Below are 17,144 nucleotides of genomic sequence, written 5' to 3'. Positions count from 1 at the left end.
TACCTAAAGACTGTCTGGAATGCACTTCCTGGAAGGGTGGGAGAGGCGGGTTGCCTCATACCCTCTAAAAAGTACCTGGATGAGCACTTTGCACATCATAACGTTCAAGGCTATGGATCAAGTGCTGGCAAATGGGATTAGGTTGACAGGTCAGGTGCTTTTCATGCATCGATGCAGACTCGATGGGCCGATAGGCCTCGTCTGTGATTCTGTGATTATGCCTGACCTGAGTTTTTCCAGCATTTTTAGTGGGGATTTCAGGCTTCCAAGATTCACAGTATTTTGCTTTTGCTGAGTCTCAGTCCGGAAGTGGGTCTCAACCTACAGCACCAACCTGATCCTAATTCAGGCACCACTGGCAATCTCATGGGATGGCCGATATGGGGAATGAGAACAAATGCCCAACTGGTGTTGCAGAGGGTAAACTGAGGTCGAAGATGATGCAAAGTTTTGGAGCAGAGCAATTCTGCTTTACATCAAGCTGTTGTCCTGACTATGAAGTACAAGAATGTCACATCAGGTGCTTGAAATAAGTGTTACATTCCCTAGCACTAACGTCCCACATCCTTGATGAGCAGAAACATTTTTGAGAAGGGGAAAAACATTTAAAAAGATCCTTTATATGTGGCTGAAACATAAAAAGAAGTCAAATTCAAAGCTGAGGAAAGGCTGCACTGTTGAACAGGATTTGACTGACAAAGACGGTTTTTATTTTCATTCATTTTGTGTTTAAGTACGTTACGTATGTACTTGTATCTCAACCACTCAACAATGCCAATTGCATTTTGTCCATTGGTGAATAAACTGTTTGTTCTTAGTCTCATTATTCTCGCTGATGAAGAAACTCAAATGTGCAAGACTTGCAAGCTTGTTAACTGCTGGTCAAAGCAGAAAGTTTGCCTCTGAATGTTAATTGGAGTTGTGGGATGACTGCACTCTTGGCCATCACCAGAAATGGTTGTTCTTCTAATCTTTAGAAATGTTTCTTTCAGCAATTTCCTGCCCCTTTTCTCGCTTGCCTTCAGAATCCTGGATGTGATTCTTGTCATTGCTGTTCTCTGGTACCTTGCCCAAATGGCTGTTTCCTTTGAATCTAGATCGTGAGACTCAGCAGAGGTCTGTCCTTATTCAATGCCATTCTCTAGTAGTAGTTACTGGATAGCAATTGGTCCTTCCCCTCCAAGTCGGGAGTTACTGAAGCCTTCATTACCCCAGCTAAGAAATAACTTGGCACAAACCAGAATCTGGGACATTTCTTGTCTGCAAAACACAATCCCCTCCTTCAACAGCACCTTATCCTGCAACCCCAAGAGCGGCAACCCAGGAAATGAAGGCAACTCTCTCGTCACAAAATCCCGAACCTGCAGGTACCTGAAACCATTCCCCCTGGGCAGCTCATACTCTTCCTCTAGGTCCTCCAATTACGCAAAACTGCCCCCTATTAACCGCTCCAAACCACTTGACCTCCACCTGCCCCACTCCCAAAACATCGCACCCAGCCCCCCCCCCCCCCCCCCCCCAGTGATTAGTCTGTTATATAGATTCCCTACAGCAAGTGTGCACACAAACACTATTAGTTCAGGTTATTTTAGGTTGCAGAGAGGAACAAGTGATGTGGAGATGCCGGCGTTGGACTGGGGTGAGCACAGTAAGAAGTCTTACAACACCAGGTTAAAGTCCAACAGGTTTGTTTCAAACACGAGCTTTCGGAGCACGGCTCCTTCTTCAGGTGAATGGAAAGGCTTGTTCCAGAAATGTTTATATAGACACAGTCAGAGATGCCCCGGAATGCGAGCACCTGCAGGCAATCAAATCATCAAAGATGCAGAGAGAGAGGTAACTCCAGGTTAAAGAGGTGTGAATTGTCCCAAGCCAGTTCAGTCGGTAGGCCTCTGCAAGTCCAAGCTTGTTGGTGGGGGCCGAATGTAATGCGACATGAATCCCAGATCCCGGTTGAGTCCGCATTCATGCGTGCGGAACTTAGCTATAAGTTTTTGCTCAGCAATTTTGCGTTGTCGCGTCTCCTGAAGGCCTCCTTGTAGAATGCTGACCCGGAGATCAGAGGCTGAATGTCCTTGACTGCTGAAGTGTTCCCCAACTGGAAGGGAACAGTCCTGCCTGTTGATAGTCGCACGATGCCCATTTATTCGTTGTCGCAGTGTCTGCATGGTCTCGCCAATGTACCACGCTTCGGGACATCCTTTCCTGCAGCGTATGAGGTAGACTACATTGGTCGAGTCGCACGAGTATGCGCCGCGTACCTGGTGGGTGGTGTTTCCACGTGTAATGGTGGTGTCCATGTCGATGATCTGGCATGTCTTGCAGAGATTACCCTGGCAGGGTTTTGTGGTGTTGTGGTTGCTGTTCTGAAGGCTGGGTAATTTGCTGCAAACAATGGTTTGTTTGAGGTTGCGCGGTTGTTTGAAGGCCAGTAGTGGGGGTGTGGGGATGACCTTGGCAAGATGTCCATCCTCGCTGATGATGTGTTGGAGGCTGCGAAGAAGATGTCGTAGTTTCTCCGCCCGTGTTTGAAACAAACCTGTTGGACTTTAACCTGGTGTTGTAAGACTTCTTACAGAGAGGAACAAGGCAGAGATGTCCGTTGTCCTCTTGCCTTTCGCACTGACGATTGAGCCACTGGCAATGCGCTTAGGGCATCAACAGAGTGCAGATGAATTGAGAGGGATGGGGTGGAGCACCGAGACGCCCTTTATATACACAACCTGCTGTTATAAATCACACACCCGGTTTCCAGTATAGATCGGAGTTTGGGGAAACTGACAAAATTCGTGTCTCAAGCTTAATGTGGTGTTCTTGGTCAGTGCTCAGATACAGGGGAGGGGTTTGGAGATGCTCCCTTTTCGGCTGGGTGGAATAAGCTTTCAGTATCTCGGAATCCAGATGACACATAATTCGTCACAACTACATAAATTAAACCTGACCAATCTGGTAGATAGGATGAGGAAGACTTTAAGAGGTGGGATGTTTTCCCGCTGTCATTGTCGGGACGGATCCAGATCGCGAAGATGATGGTCCTCCCAAAGTTTCTGTTTGTCTTTCAGAACCTCCAAATCATCTTGCCCAAACTTTTTTTAAACGCGGGTAAAAAGGATGATTTCGGACTTTATATGGGCGGGGAAGATATCTGGGACTCGGAGGGTATTTTTGGAGCCGGACAGGAGGTCGGGGTGGTTTGGCAATGCCGAATTTGCTAAATTATTATTGGACAACGGACGTGGAGAAGGTTCGGAATGGGTTATAGAAAAAGATCGGTGTGGAGACAGATGGAGGAGGCTTCATTCAAGGGGACAAGTCTGAAGGTAGTGGTGCTGGCGCACCTTCAGTTCTTGTCGGTGAAATACTCCACACGTCTGATGGTGATTGCCAGGTGATTACCTGGCAAAAGCTCCTGAGGAGGATAAAGTCAACTTCCTTGTGTGCAAGATTAAGTTTAATCCAATTTAAGGTGGTGAATAAAGTGCACACAACAACGTCTCGCATGCGTCAATTTTTTCTAGGGATGGAGGATAAATGTGGGCAATGCTCCGGAGGACCGGCAGACAACATCACATGTTCTGGTCTTGCTCGAAACTGGTGGTGTTTTGGGAATCCTTTGCACGGACTATGTCAGAGAAGTGGCAACAAGCCCTTGGGTGGTGATATGCGGAGTCTCAGAGGGTCCGAGAGTGCAGACGGGGAGAGAGGCTGACGTATTAGCCTTTGCCTCCCTAATAGCCCGGAGGAGGATCTTGTTAGGATGTCGAGACCCAGAGCCGTCGAAAACAGCGAGATGGGTAAGTGATTTGACAGAATTCCTCCATTTGAAAAAGATAAGGTTTGCCTTATCAGAGGAGGGCTTCCACTTGAGGCGGAGGCTATTCGTCTCCTTCTTTAAGAATTGGATAAACCTCAGCAGAGGGTAAGGTGGGGGCAGCGTGGCTATGGGGATGTGACCTTTGTTTTGTTTTAAATATATTATTTAAAGTATAGTTACAAAGTAGGGCAGGTTGAGTTTAAGAGAGGGGGGTTTTGTTGAGAAAAACTTGCACAAAGGTGATTATACTTGGTGTTTTGTATATAATCTGAAAATGCCATCTTGTAAGGGGTCTAGTGGCGGCAGCGTTGCCAATGGCTCCGACTAGGTATACAGGGAGCCCGGTGGTGCAGTCCAGTGCGAAGATATGGAATCGGTTGAGGAGGCATTTTAGGGTGGAAGGGATGTCGTTGCTGCTGTGCGAAAATCATGGTTTTGAGCTGGCAGGGGTTGGATAGTGTGTACAGGAGGTGGAGGGAAGTGGGGCTGGTCAAGATGAGGGATCTGTATTTGGAGGAAGGGCTCGCCAGCATGGAGGAGCTAAGGGTGATGGTAGAGCTGCCGAGGAGAAGTGAGTTCAGATATCTGCAGGTTAGGGACTTTGCAAAAAGTCTGGAGGGGGGTCCCGAGGTTGCCGGGATACACCCTAGTGCTGCTTCCAGATGTGAAAGGGAAGGGATGAATTGGGGATATATACAAGTGGCTGGGGGAACAGGAAGGCGGGGCGGGTGGTGAAGATCAAGTAGAAGTGGGAAACGGAGTTGGGAGGGGAGATCAATTGAGGAGTATGGAGTGAGGCACTGCGTAGGGTAAATTGGACTTCCTCTTGTGCAAGGATGAGCCTGAAACAGTTTAAGGTGGTGCACAGGATGCATATGACTTGGGTAAGAATGAGTAGGTTCTTTCAGGGGGTAGCAGATGAGTGTGAGAGGTGTGGGCGGGGGCCACGAATCACGTGTCCATGTTTTGAGGTTGCAAAAAATTGGGAAGATTCTGGGCATGTGTGTTTGCGGTCTTAGCCAGGATAGTGGAGGAGGAGGTGGACCCGGACCCTTTGGTGCTGATATTTGGGTTTCAGAGAAGCCGGAGCTCATGGAGAAGAGGAAGGCCGATATCGTGGCCTTTGATTGCACGGCGGCGAATTTTGCTGGAGTGCCGGTTGCCATTGCCACCATGGGTATATGCTTGGTTGGGTGACCTGTACGACTTCCTGCAATTAGAGAAGATAAAGTATGAGTTAAGGGGCTCTTCACAGGGGTTTGAGGAAAGGTGGGGGATGTTTATGACCGTGTTTGGGGGGGCAGTTCGTCGCGAGAGGGGGGAGGGTGAAAAAGGGGGAAAATCTGTACAGACTGTAGTTAATTGTTGGGAAGTATGTTTCCCGGGGTGTTTATTCGCTGTACCTGTTTTGATACATGTTTGTAATAAAATACATTTTTAAAAAAAATATGAAAATGCCATGAATAAAATTATTATTTTTGAAATTAAGGGCGAGATTGTGGATTTCTTGGACGTGCATGGTAAAATACGGCTGAGTCAGCATGGCTTTGTCACGGGAAGGCCATGCCGGACAAATCTGTTAGAATTTTTTGAGGAGGTAATGAGGAATTTAGACAAAGGAGAGCCAGTGTCGGTCATTTATTTGGATTTCCAAAAGGCCTTTGACAAGGTGCCATACAGGAGACTGTGAAATAAGTTAAGAGCCCATGGTGTTAAGAGTAGGATCCTGGCATGGATGGAGGATTGACTGACTGGCAGAAGGCAGAGAGTGGTGATAAAGGGGTCTTTTTCAGGATGGCAGCTGGTGACTAATTGGTGTTTCACAGGGGTCAGTGTTGGGACCACAACTATTCGCAAAATACATTAACTATCTGGAAGAAGGAACTGAAGGTATGCAGATGATAAAAGATATGTAGAGGGATAGGTAGTGTTGAGGAAGCTGAGAGGCTGCGAAAGGATTTGGACAGGCTAGGAGGGTGGGCAAAGAAGTGTCAGATGGAATACAATGTGGAAAGGTATGAGGTTATGCACTTTGGTAGAAAAGATAGATGCATATATATTATTTTCTAAATCGGGAAAGGCTTCGGAAATCAAAGGGACTTGGGAGGTCTAGTTCGGAAATCAAAAGGACTTAAATGTCCCAGTCCTCTTAACATGCTGGTTCAGTTGGAAGTTTAGAAAGGCAAATGTAATGTTAGGCCATAAGACCTTAAAGACATAGGAGCAGAATTAGGCCACTCGGCCCATCGAGTCTGCTCCACCATTCAATCATGGCTGATATTTTCTCATCCCCATTCTCCTACCTTCTCCCCAGAACCCCTGATCTTCAAGAACCTATCTATCTCTGTCTTAAAGACACTCAGTGAATTGGCCTCCACATCCTTCTGCGGTGAAGAGTTCCACCGATTCACCACCCTCTGGCTGAAGAAATTCCTCCTCATCTCTGTTTTAAAAGATCGTCTGTTTAGTCTGAGATTGTGTCCTCTGCTTCTAGTTTTTCCTACAAGTGGAAATATCTTCTCCACGTACATTCTATCCAGGCCTTGCAGTATCCTGTAAGTTTCAATAAGTTTCATCCTTCTAAACTCCAACGAGTACAGACCCAGAGTCCTGAACCGTTCCTTATATGACAAACTCTTCATTCCAGGGATCATTCTTGTGAACCTCCTCTGGACCCTTTCCGAGGCCAGTACACCCTTCCTTGGATACGGGGTCCATAACTGCTTACAATACTCCAAATGGGGTCTGACCATAGCCTTATACAGCCTCAGACGTACATCCCTGGTCTTGTATTCTAGCCCTCTTGACATGAATGCTGACATTGCATTTGCCTACCTAACTGCCGACTGAACCTGTACGTTAACCTTAAGAGAATCGTGAACAAGGACTCCCAAGTCCCTTTGTGCTTCTGTTTCCAAAGCATTTACCCATTTAGAAAATAGTCTATGCCTAGATTCCTCCTTCTAAAGTGCATAACCTCACACTTTTCCACATTGTATTTCACTTGCCACTTCATTGCCCACTCCCCTAGCCTGTCCAAGTCCTTCTGCAGCCCCCTAGCTTCCTCAATACTACCTGTCCCTCTACAGATCTTTGTACCATTTTCAAACTTAGCAACAGTGCCTTCAATTCCTCCTTCCTGATCATTAATGTATATTGTAAAAAGTTGTGGTCCCAGCATCGACCCTTGAGGCACACCACTAGTCACCAGCTGCCATCCTGAAAAAGACCCCTTTATTCCACTGTCTGCCTTCTGCCAATCAGCCAATCCTCTATCCATGCCAGGATCTTACCTTTAACACCATGAGCTCTTAGTTTATTCAACAATCTCCTATGCGGCACCTTGTCAAAGGCCTTCTGGAAATCTAAATACATCACATCCACTGGTTCTCCTTTGTCTAACTTCCTTGTTACCTCCTCAAAGAACTCAAACAGATTTTTTTTTATAGAACATACAGTGCAGAAGGAGGCCATTCGGCCCATCGAGTCTGTACTGACCCACTTGAGCCCTTACTTCCACCTTATCCCTCTTAACTCAATAACCCCTCCTAACCTTTTTGGACACTAAGGGCAATTTAGGATGGCCAATCCACCTAACCTGCATGTCTTTGGACTGTGGGAGGAAACCGGAGCACCCGGAGGAAACCCACGCCGTCACGGGAGAACATGCAGACTCCGCACAGACAGTGTCCCAGCGGGGAATCGATTTTTCAGACATGACCTCTCCTTGACAAAGCCGTGCTGACTCAGTCCTATTTTATCATGCACTTCCAAGCATTCCGCGATCTCATCTTTAATAATGGACACTAAAATCTTACCAATGACTGAAGTCAGGCTATCAGGCCTATAATTTCCCATCTTCTGCCTCCCTCCCTTCTTAAACAACGGTGTTACATTAGCCACTTTCCAGTCCACTGGGACCCTTCCTGCCTCCAGTGATTCCTGAAAGATCACCACCATTGTCTCCACATTTGCCTCCGCTATTTCCCTGTTCATTCGTTCATCGGATCCAGGTGATTTATCCACCTTCAGACTTTTCAGTTTCCCCAGAACTTTCTCCTTAGTAATGGTCACTGCACTCACCTCTGCCCCCTAATTCTCCTGGAACTCTGGCATCCCACTGGTGTCTTCCACTATGAAAACTGATGCAAAGTAACTATTCAATTCCTCTACCATTTCTTTGTTTCCTATTACTTCTCCAGCCACATTTTTCAGTGGTCCAGTGTCTACTTTTGCCTCTCACTTACCTTTTATATATTGAAAAAAATTCAATATTCAATGTCCCCATATTATTTCTTTAGTTGTCCTCTGCTCGCTTTTAAAGACTGCCCAATCCTCTGGCTTCCCACTAATCCTTGTCACCTTGTATGCTTTTTCTTTTGCTCCTTGACTTTCTCATCAGCCATGGATGCCTTGTCCAAGGGCAGCACGGTGGCCTAGTGGTTAGCACAACCGCCTCACGGCGCTGAGGTCCCAGGTTCGATCCTGGCTCTGGGTCACTGTCCGTGTGGAGTTTGCACATTCTCCCCGTGTCTGCATGGGTTTCACCCCCACAACCCAAAAATGTGCAGAGTAGGTGGATTGGCCACGCTAAATTGCCCCTTAATTGGAAAAAATAATTGGGTAATCTAAATTTTTTTTAAAAATGGATGCCTTGTCCTCCCCTTAGCCTGTTTCCTCCTCCTTGGGATGAATTTCTGTAGTGCCTCCTGAATAACCCCCAAAAGCCCCTGCCATTGCTGTTCCGCTATCTTCCCTGCTAGGCTCCTTCTCCAATCAACTCTGGCCAGCTCCTCCCTCATGTCTTTGTAGTTACCCTTATTTAATTGTAATACCGTTACATCTGATTGCAGCTTCTCCCTCTCAAACTGCACGGTAAATTCGATCATATTGTGGTCACTGCCTCCTAAGTTCCCTGATCAAGTCTGCCTTATTACACATCACCAAATCCAGAATTGCCTGTTCCCCAGTAGGTTACAAGCTGCTCCAAGAAAACATCTCTTAGTCATTGCACAAATTCCTTTTCTTGGGATCCACTACCAACCTGATTTCCCCAGTCCACCTGCATATTGAAAAAATGAAATGAAAATTGCTTATTGTCACAGGTAGGCTTCAAATGAAGTTACTGTGAAAAGCCCCTAGTCGCCACGTGCTGGTGCCTGTTCGGGGAGGCTGGTATGGGAATTGAACTCGCGCTGCTGGTCTGCCTTGGTCTGCTTTAAAAGCCAGCTATTTAGCCCTGTGCTAAACAAGCCTGGGTTGAAATCCTCCATGATTATTGCAATATTGTCTTTTTCTGTATGCCTTTTATGTCTCCTGATTTTTTTTCTGCCCCACATCCTGACTACTGCTGGGAGGCCTGTACATAACTCCCATCAGGGTCTTTTTACCTTTGCGATTCCTCAACTCTACCCACAGAGATTCTATGCCTTCTGATCCTATATTGCTCCTTGCTATCGATTTAACTCACTCAAAGTGTTTTTTAGACAAAGAAAGATAGATTCTTGATTAATAAGGGGATCAGGGGTTACAGGGAGAAGTCAGGAGAATGGGGATGAGAAAAATAGCAGCCATGGTCGAATGACGGAGTAGACTTTAGGATCGAATGGACTAATTTTCTTCCTATATCTTATGGTTATGGTTTTATTTACTTGGGCTGTCCTTGTCGGACAACCCACCCATCCGAGGAATTCATCTCATGAACATTCATTGCACTAACTCAATGAGGCAAATAAGGAGACCAAGACTATGCACAGTGCTCCAGGAATGCCTCACCAAAGACCTGTATAATTGCAGCAATATCTTCTTACTCTTGTACTCCTAATACTTCATTAGAGGCCACCATATAATTTGTATTTGTTATTACTTGCATGTTAGCTTTCTGTGAACTTTTGAGACCATACAGCTTTTTAATATCTGTTCTGACTGAGGTTTTATTAGGAAGAAGGTAAAGCCCAAAGGATTTATTCTGGATAAAAGCAAATTAGATCAGGGTTTTTCTAAGTGTGGGTCGTGACCTGCGGGTGGGTCCTGGACGGGTGCCAGTAGGGTCGCGAAACGATTTTTAAATGAGAAGGAAATGAGGCTGTGTGCTGTCTTCCAGCCAGAAGCGGCAGCAATGACCTGGCCACACGCCCTGCAGGTGTACCTGATATCAAATGCACTGCATGTACGTCCTTTTGGCACCAAATCAAGGAGGAGAGCATCTTACATTTTCTAGCTGCTGGCAAACAAGAGGAGTATGAAGATGAATTATTTCCTTAAAATAAGAGATGGCCAGAGACTCAATTGGGCAGTGTACCTACTGAACATGATCTCACACCTGAATCTGCTGGAGAGAGCTGCACAGGAGAGTCCAGGGCAGGACAGATCAGTGCTAGTGTTAGCTCTGAACGGAGCTCCAGGGTCTCTGGTAAACAGCCGACAAAGAAGACAATTAACTTGGGAACAAAGCAGATAAAAATGATTTCTAGAGGTATAGTTTTGTCAATTGTGCCAATGCAGACAAGGATGCAAAGCCCATGTGTGTTATATGCAGGGAAGTACTGGCAAATGAGAGAATAGGTTTTGGATGTTGAAAGAAAATAGGTGGGTGAAAAATTCCTTTTGAGGAGGTTGAGACCCCAGAGTCAGTTTTTATCTTACAGATGACTCCAAATGAAAAGATGACACTGCTATACCTGACCTGTGATACCATATTAAAAACGTACCAAAATCCAATGAGACTGTCAGCATTCTGGAGTAGCATCTCCCAGGAGTATCCAGTAAAACAAGCATTTTGTTGCTATTGCCCTTCATGGTGACCTACATGTGCAAGGTTGGATTTTCCGTTTTCACAAAGATGAAGATGACACAAAGGAACTGGCTAAAATCTGCACCTGATATGTGCATTGCCCTTTCCTCCTGTGAACCTGATTGGAGTGAGATTGCGTGGACCAAGCAGCCTCCACTTTTGCATTAAAGCTACGTTAATGTGGCGTGTGTTGTAAAGGTCGGCCGCTGTGGGTCCCGAAGCTCAACCAATTGGCAAAAGTGAGTCCCTGGGAAAAAATTTGCAAAACACTGTTTTAGATAATGCCATGGGATCTTTTACATCCACCAGGCAGGCAGATGGAATCTCAGATGAACGACTCATCGAAAAGACAGCATCTGCCAGACTCTAGCATTCCTTCAGTACTGCACTGGTCAGCCTTGATTTTAGTGCTCAAGTTAAACTTGAACCTTGGGCGGGATTCTCCGACCCTTCACGGCAAAAGCGCGCTCGGTGCAAGGGTGAAGAATTACCCAAAATGGGCCCCACACCGGAGAATCGCCGCCATTCGCACGCGATCAACATGCCGCTGGTCGAGGATCATTGGAAAAGGCCCCTCCGGCGATTCTCCGCACTTGATGGGCTGAGTGCCCGCCGAGTCCCGCCATCGTGGTTCTAATGTGGTTCCACCCAGCGGGAACTCTGAGTCACGACTGATGTGGGTATTAGGGTGAGGGGGTGTGGAGATCGGACATCGGGGGGGGGGGGGGGGGGGGGCTTCAACGACGGGTAGGCCCCCGATCGGGTGCCACTAATTGGCAGGCCACCGCGATCCGGGAGTGACCTATCTTCGTCCGCGTGAGCCCGCTGTGTGGGTCCACCATGTCGGCGGCGCCTGCGCCGAGGTGGGCCGCTGCGTGCATGCGCGGACCTGCTTGCGGCCTCCATGCGCGGCTCTGCAGTCTGTCCAGCAGGGCCCCGCTGGCAGCCAGAGCTGCGAGACACATGCCGGAGGCCTGTTAGCCTCCTGGAGAATGGGGAATCACCCTGGACTTTCGAGGAAATAGTCCAGAGTGATTCTCCCCCGTTTTCCGGCGGGCACTGGGATTTAGTCCCCCAAAGGGACTAGAGTCTCAGGAAAACGTATTGCCCACTGAGCCACAGCTGACACTAGGGCATATGGTATGGAGATGGGATAGGCCAGAGTGGCTATTATACAAAATTTCCGTCTTTAATGGAGTTAAAATTATTATTAATTCCCAGTTAAGTACCCAACATTGCCCCAAGTTTCCTCAGATGATAAAAAGCTCAAGCTCTTGGTTCTGTCACACTTGTGTCAGATAGCATTACTTCAACACGAAGTTTAGCAGTTTCAAAGCCCTTGTTCAGTGCAACCCTAGAAGCGTTTTTTAGCTTGAATAAATTATTTAATGAGCTAGGTTGTTTGCTGAAAGTTATTGGTTGTACTTTGATTTTAGTATCGTGTAAGGTTTAACCCTGGAAATGATTGGAATATTAATTGAAATAGATGCAAGGTGGATTAATACGACACAGGGACTTGAAATCTCTGATATTGTTGAAATCAATAAACCTTTGGACAGAGTTCGTGGTATATACTGTTGTAATGTGATATATTGGCATTTGTAACTTTAAATGCATAATTTATTACCACGGCCATGACAAATTTATAACTGCCTATTTGGCTGCTATAATGTTACCTCTATCTAATTGTCTTCACGTTTGAAGTAACTCCACTGCTTTATTCATAACTTGACTGGAGAACTATTTGGTTTCCCGCTCAATTGAAATAAATTAAAACATGAAAAGCTTTCGCGTTCTCAGCAAAGCATTGCCCCATGGAGAGCAGAATGAACTATCTGGACTGAATGGCCCCTTCTTTTTAATAAATGACCATGCCTCTCGGACTGCTTCAGTTGTACCAACTTCCTAACTACTTACTGAAGCCCAAAATGTTTGGGGAGCAAAGTAAGGAATAGGAGAAAATATGTCGAGGATTAAATAAGAAAAAAAAGGGGTGAATATGACTTTTTGCTTGAGAGGCAGAAGAGATGGAATCATGTAATTGTGTGGGGGGTTGGGTGGTTTAGTTTACTGATCATTGAATGCTGCCTACTCGAACATTTTCATTAGTCGCAATGTAACCAAGCTGCACGTAGCTTTTAGATTATTCGTTCTTTCTAACATGATGCATACCAAATAATTTTTAGCATGATAATAAGTATCTTTTCTAATTCCCTCCCTCCCCATCTTACCATGTTTCCTTGTAGGTAGTATACATAGGTTTCATTTCATGCATAAAAAGGTCTGTTCTTTTGAGAGGATTGCTTTGTGTTGGACCTTTTTTAACTTCTTGAGCAGAACAGTTCCTAGTCCCATCTCCGCTTATTGATTCCACAGCAATCTTTTAATAATGTTTAAACTAAATACTAGGGGCGGGATTTAGCGGGCCTGTTCAACAAGGGTGCAAATCCCGTAATGGCTGCTAAATCTCACGAGAGGGCCATAACAAGATTTGCGCCAGTGAGAATTCCATTTGAAATCTTCCCTGTTCTCCTGAAAGTGACGTGACTAGGTTCACATCCCCAAAGGCTCTGGAGGATGGTGCCAGTGAGGGGGACAGTAGTGCCCCGGATGCCTTTGTGGGGGGTGGGGGTCCTGATCTCCGCCTTTAATGTAACTGGGATCAGGGCACCCTTTCCTCCCAGCTTTGCGGGTGTACCATGCTGGCTATGAGAACCTTGCCAACACATTGAAATTGCACCGAATGCTGTTAAATCAGGTGAGAAAAGGAATCTGTGAAGCCAGCGGGTTTCACACAAATTTTCTAGCCTGATCCAGCACTCTACAATTTTGCCAAAATTCCACCCCAGGTCTATGCTAGCCTTTCTCGGATAAATTATTGAAAATTACACATTTTTATATTGTTTCTATGTAACAAATTTTAAAAATGCACCTGGAGGGGTTTGATTTGGCCCTGGGTCACTGTCTGTGTGGAGTTTGCACATTTTCCCCGTGACTGTGTGGATCTCACCCCCACAACCCAAAGATGTGCAGGGTAGGTGAATTGACCACACTAAATTGCCCCTTAATTAGAAAAAAAAGAATGAGTTACTCTAAATTTAATATAAAACTCACCTGGAAAAGTAAATTGATGCCCATTTGTATAGTATTGTAAATAAATGTATCCAGTTTAAAAACCTTTCAATATTTCATGTTTTCTTTGAAAGTCAATAGCAATATAGTAGGCATGTTGAGCTCAAGTTACTGCTTGCGAAAACCAACAGAGTGAGCTCAAGCGCTATAGTAAGGCATGCCAGTTCACAAAATACTTCTTTATATTTCCCTACAAGGAGATGTCTGATGAAACAGATCTTGACTTGCAGCTCAATAAATACAAAATGCAAATTGGTGTCACTCTTTCTTAAACTGGAATATACATTTAAACACAAAAAATAACTCTTGAGCTCTTAGGGGGTACATTGAATTTGTTTCACTGTTATTGATGCCTTTCGACAATTTTGCTTTTTGAAGAAAAAAAGCAAATTACTGCCGGTGCTGGAATCTGAAACAAAAGAGAAAATGCTGGAAAATCCCAGCAAGGTGGCAGCATCTATAGGGAGAGAAAAGCTTTTGACAAAGGGTCATCGGACTCGAAACGTTAGCTCTTTTCTCTCCCTACAGATGCTGCCAGACGTGCTGAGACTTTCCAGCATTTTCTCTTGTTTGCTTTTTGAAGATATATGACTCTCTTTCCACCCCCCCCCCCCCCTTTGCCTTTCTGCGTTGTAAGTTGTTAGGAAATTTAATTGAATGTGCTCCAATGGCACTGAATCAGTTCTAATATCATGTTTGACTCTCCAAGTTGCATGTAAGCATACGCTACATAATTATTTTTTTTAAATTATTTTTATTCAAATTTTTATCAAAACATAATTTTTGCATAACCGTTAACAGCATTTAACACAACAAGGTAAACATTAACATTATATACAGAAAAAAGAACAAGAATATGTAACATTTCCTCTTTGCGCCCCCCCCCCCCCCCGAGTTGCTGCTGCTGCTGACATTTACTGCTCTCCTAGAAAGTCGAGGAACGGCTGCCACCTCCGAGAGAACCCTGTCATGGACCCTCTCAATTTTAAATTGTTAACTTTGTTGCATTTTTCTATGGTTTAGAGCGACCTTTTGCAACAGAAATAAAAATAGCCAAATAATTTCCCATTTAAAAACATCTTTGTTTTCTAGCAACAAGCCAACCCCAGCAATATTTGCTTCTTACATGTTCAGCCCTCTGTTAGTATTAAACTTTAGCCTAGGTAGGGTGTAGGAAGGGACTCTGAAGACTCAGAGACTCGATGGGCCAAATGGCCTCTTTCTGTATTTTATGAATGGGCACACATTTTTATTTATTATGATGCAAGTTACTTCATATAATTTGCATCTACAAATTTAAAATACAACTTTTTATTCTAAGAGACCTGGCAGTGTGTTCCCAAGGTTCTTTTACTTTCTGTTTTGAAAACACAATGTTTAATTTTTGATCATATGACCAGATTAAATATTAGGACTGTTGGCTTCATTTGTAAGGATATATTGAGAGTTGATCTCAGAATATTAACTCTTTCTATCCTGTAAATAGGAATCATTCAAATGGAAGTCTGGTACTCTATATTGAATTAGTTAAACCCAGGATACCTTTGCAATGAGCTCCTTCAGATATCGAATTGAATAAAAATGGTCAAACCTGTTTTAATTGCGACTTGCTTTGATAACATTAAGGTTTAAAATTAATATGTAGTGTTATGGTTATATGCAATCATGGTTATGGTTATGCAATCATAAATTTGTTTCTTTCTACATGATATGCATAAACCTTTGCATTTTGTTACAGGATATTCTGATTTCTGTAATAAAAGCTCGATTGTAGGATTCTAAGTTGTTGATCGAATAGATTATTTATTGTAGTGTGGCTGCATTTATTGTTTTGCCCAGCTCCAGTTTTATATGTACACATTTGCTGGGACTGTGAACCATCAACCCAAATTGTAGTTTCCTAAAAAAAAACCAAATACGTTGAAGGCTTGTTAATTAGCTTTCCCCCAGAATGCTTTTACTTTTTTTACTTTTCATTGGGAATAATGAAATAAAATTTCAGCTACTCCCTCGATGGTCTAATTTGGTGGGATGAGTGAATTGTGAATTTGCTCTTCTGCAATGTGTATTGTAATCAAGTCTTGCTGCAAGGTGATCGTTGACTCCTGGGGCAATATTCTACCCTGCGTGTGATCCAAGCTTTTAGCTATAGAATGTACTGATGGAAATTAGTAACATTTTGTAGACTAGATACTCATAAAATCATAAATTTACCAGAGTAGCATTTGATTTCTGGAAATTGCACGAAAGAAAAAAAACAATCATCTGCTCAGAATGTAAACGGTCAGGCTGCTGAAAATGCAGTTTGCTTGTATTCATTGCAAAACTTGTAGGAATTAATTTTATTTCTCCTTCCAAGTCTATAAAGTTCCTGGTTGAACTGCTCCTAGGCTTCAATCTGGAACTGGGCATTTGATTGTTGCCTCAGGTTACTCTCCTATTGCTCTTTATCCTTTACTCCATGTGGACAACGCTGAGATCCTGCCTAGTATGTCCTGACTGATATCAGAATGCTCTGGTGTGCAAACCTGCTTTCTGTGTTCCCAACTAAGTAATGTGACTTGGTGGCCATTCTAGTGTACTGCACCGTGTATCATTTTGTGCTGATGTATGCAACGAAAAAATGTTCCTTTTTTCTTTTAAAAATGCACATCTGTAATGAGTAAGCATATGTGTTTATTAGAATTTTATATTGTAATGTAAAATGTTTGTTTTTGTTCCAGCAGGTATAAGAAACATTTAAATTTTTAATGCATTTTTCTGGTAGCACTCTGTAGTTATAATCTTGCATGTCTGATACTTGTACTAATGTCGTTAGACAACATCCTCTGGAAATAAACTATTAATTATTAATATAGCCACTTAGGCATGATTTAGCTGTTTTGAAATTTCTCAGCGCTAACTTATTTTTTTCAGTAAGGTTGATTTACCTAAATTAATAGCTAATAAATAAGACTTGGCAGCAGCACACATTTCATTTCACTCACATATAACCATTACATTGATTTCAGCCGAACCTGTGGGAAAGTATCTGGAATTTGCAATGTTGACAAGGTCATGCCACATTCTGTTTGAGGTGACCTAGTTCTTCATTTTGTTTTAATTCAGTGTGCAGTTAGTTTAAAAAATCAGAAAATATTGAAGGTACAATAGTGCAATGAAATTTATATGTTTTGCAATTTCTGCTACACTTAAATTTGGTAACAATGCTCACTATAGCTGTGCTTAGGTCCTTGTGCCGCTTATCCAAAATGTCTCCGTGTTGCTAAATCTGCTGCTGCCAACTTGAACTGAACTTGAAGTGCTCTTGAGCACTCAACTCAGATCGAATATAACTAGTGCCTCTGCATGTGGCAGGCGTCCGGACTATCTTTGCCTACTCCTCAATCACACTGGTGACTTGTA

The 17,144-nt window shown here is 44.0% G+C and overlaps 1 protein-coding gene across 12 annotated transcripts in view; it reads left to right on the top strand.

Annotated features, from left to right (window-relative positions):
* Positions 1–17,144, top strand: part of numb (NUMB endocytic adaptor protein) — a 289,476-nt gene that overhangs the window by 201,535 nt on the left and 70,797 nt on the right. The window contains exon 1 of one of the 12 annotated variants that reach the window (XM_038781889.1): positions 16,768–16,815. The exons of the other annotated variants lie outside the window; for them this stretch is intronic. Coding sequence (XP_038637817.1) covers positions 16,783–16,815 — 33 coding nt within the window. The 5' untranslated portion in view covers positions 16,768–16,782. Of the gene's footprint in view, positions 1–16,767; positions 16,816–17,144 lie in introns of those variants that run through there. 12 annotated transcript variants of the gene reach the window in all.

Source organism: Scyliorhinus canicula, chromosome 2, assembly GCF_902713615.1.
Source record: "Scyliorhinus canicula chromosome 2, sScyCan1.1, whole genome shotgun sequence".
Taxonomy (NCBI): Eukaryota; Metazoa; Chordata; class Chondrichthyes; order Carcharhiniformes; family Scyliorhinidae; genus Scyliorhinus; species Scyliorhinus canicula.
This window is presented reverse-complemented; position numbering and strand designations above follow the sequence as displayed.